The following is a 2,500-nucleotide window of genomic DNA, read 5'->3' as shown; positions in this document are numbered from 1 at the left end:
CTAAAAACAAATTATTAACATACTTGGATTTGTGCAGCTTGATCTGCATTTTTACTCAGAAGAGTGTGCCACTGAGTCTTTTGGATGTGGGATTGCAGCCTTAGCCTCCTAACATACAGGTGCACACAAAGTCATTTAAAAATAAATATTTTAAACAAACGTGTCCATTTTGCTTAGGTTCCCAGTGACCATTTTATATTCTTCTCCCTCCCCTTTGGCATGATGGCTGGATCCAAAGACTCTATCAAGTGAGCAGCGGGATATGTATGTGTGTGTCTCTCCATCCGTGTGGTTGATGAACCCTCCACAGTGGCTTTTTTATGAGTCCTAGAGGCTACAGAACTGGTAAGTCTCACCCCCATACACATACATGCTTTGGGCAGAAGGACTTCTTTTTTATCCAAGCCATGTTTACTAATGGCTCCAATCCAGCTAATGGGGACTAAATGCCACTGAAACGAAATGTTCAAGATAGTCACAACTCATTTAAGTTGCCTTGTTTGCAAGTGGAATAACCTGCAATCCTATGCACATTTACCTAAGAGTAAGTCCCACAGAACGTAGTGGGGCTTACTTCAAAGTAACCATGCACAGACTTGCAGTTACTGATTGCTATCTTTAATTTAGGCTAACATCAACCAAGGGGTTTCTTCATTGCCACATCTAATTTTTGTATGTTTACTTAAATTGTCACAAGATAATGCTGTAATTCTACTTTTAAAACATTTATTTTGCATCTGTTTAAAATTCAGCTTTGTTGCTATACAATATGCAAATATGATTTGGATACAAAGTCATCACTTTGAGCACTGGGTATCTCCAGAGATGGGTACCCAAATATGTTACACTGGTGAACATCAGGAAGCAGTGAGGCTCAATATAATCTAAACTGACCAGATTTTTTTTTTACAAAATGGCCATCATAACTATTGTAGCTCTGTAAAGTACAATTATATGGGAACCTACAGCCTTTTGGGAAAGAAGAAACAGAATCTACATATTGGCTTATAAAAGCTGTTAATTTCATTGTATCAATACCCTTTTGGATTTTTAAAAATTATGTAATATGGGATACTTTCTATATAGAAGAAGAGTTGGTTTTTATATGCCGACTTTCTCTACCGCTTAAGGAAGACTCAAACTGGCTTACAATCACCTTCTTTTCCCCTCCCAACAGACACCCGGTGAGGTAGGTGGGGCTGAGAGAGTGTGACTGGCCCAAGGTCACCCAGCTGGCTTCATGTGTAGGAGTGGGGAAACAAATCCAATTCACCAGATTAGCCTCCGCCACTCATGTGGAGGCGAGGGGAATCAAACCCGGTTCACCAGATCAGAATCCACCGTTCCAAACCACCACTCTTAACATATACATGCAAAACTCCTGAACATTTTTCTTACAGTTGGTTCAGAACGTACAATGTGAGGACACTGCAATGCAGGCAGAATTATTTTTCATGCTAGAAAAAGAGAACCTGCTGCAATGCAGGTTTGGCACATCGTTAAACGCTCATACCCTTACAATTTTGTTCTGAGACCGAAGAGTTCCCATCTTACCTTAAGATTCCCTTTTGTGGTAAAAGCTCTACCACAGATTGTGCAACCAAATGGCTTTTCACCAGTATGGGTGCGTTCGTGTATCTGTAGTGCACTTGCTGAGGAGAAGGTCTTCCCACACGACTGACAATTGTGTTGTTTGGGAGTTCGACGCGGCGGGGGTGCCAGCATAGGAGTTATGCCTGGGCTCATCACTGTCTGTGGTGCAGCAGGAACCTGGATTCCAGCTGGAAGCGACGGAACCTCACCCAATGAGAGCGGCTTGCTGTGGCCATTCACTTCCATTTTGATCATGGTAGGCGCAGTGCTGGTGACCAGGCTAGGAGTACTTTGGCTGGGACCTAGAGTAAAGTTGGGTTCAAATAACTGAGAAGGCAGCTCTTTTAATTCGTGCGTCAGTAAGTGCTGTTTTAAATTACCCATAGTGGAACACCCGCGATGGCAGACTGTACATACAAATGGACGTTCTTTAGTATGGCTGCGGTAGTGAATTTCCAACGCACTCTTACAAGCAAAAGGCTTGCCACAGATATTACAAACAGTACTTTTAAACTTACCGCGTTCTCTGTTCAGGAACAGCAGGCTAAAAGGGGCTTCTTCTTTGATGACTGGCCTTCCTGGATTGGTGGCGGTCAGATCCAGGGCACCTCCATTTTCTACAGCGAGCGGTGGAGGGCTGTCAGGTTTTTCTGTCTTTAATTGTATTTCGTGTGGCTCTTCCTGGTTACTCAGGCCTGGGGATTTTGATCTAAAACTTTCGCAGTTGCTGTTTTCAGGAGACAGAGCTTGCATGGAGGAAGAGGATTCGGACATGGCAGGACTCCCGGCACTCTGGCTCTCCAGGTCACCGACAGCTGACGAGGAGTCGTTGCTCAAATGGTCGCTTTCCCCTGACCCATTTTCTATAGATTTTAGATTGGTTAGCTGTTGACAGTTCATGACAGAG

The 2,500-nt window shown here is 43.5% G+C and overlaps 2 protein-coding genes across 6 annotated transcripts in view; both read right to left on the bottom strand.

Moving 5' to 3' along the window:
- Nucleotides 1–2,500, bottom strand: part of ATP9B (ATPase phospholipid transporting 9B (putative)) — a 233,069-nt gene that overhangs the window by 203,465 nt on the left and 27,104 nt on the right. The window lies entirely within an intron of this gene.
- The window catches only part of SALL3 (spalt like transcription factor 3), a 21,924-nt gene that overhangs the window by 1,100 nt on the left and 18,324 nt on the right, over nucleotides 1–2,500 (bottom strand). For 2 of the 3 annotated variants that reach the window (XM_056854814.1, XM_056854815.1), the window contains exons 2-3: nucleotides 2,112–2,500; nucleotides 1,555–1,895 (exon numbers count right to left, since the gene is read on the bottom strand). The exon at nucleotides 2,112–2,500 is cut by the window's right edge. In XM_056854814.1, coding sequence (XP_056710792.1) covers nucleotides 1,555–1,895; nucleotides 2,112–2,500 — 730 coding nt within the window. Of the gene's footprint in view, nucleotides 1–1,554 lie in introns of all 3 variants that reach the window. The other variant, XM_056854813.1, reaches the window with a different exon arrangement.

This window comes from Euleptes europaea, chromosome 8 (assembly GCF_029931775.1).
Source record: "Euleptes europaea isolate rEulEur1 chromosome 8, rEulEur1.hap1, whole genome shotgun sequence".
NCBI classification, from domain to species: domain Eukaryota; kingdom Metazoa; phylum Chordata; class Lepidosauria; order Squamata; family Sphaerodactylidae; genus Euleptes; species Euleptes europaea.
This window is presented reverse-complemented; position numbering and strand designations above follow the sequence as displayed.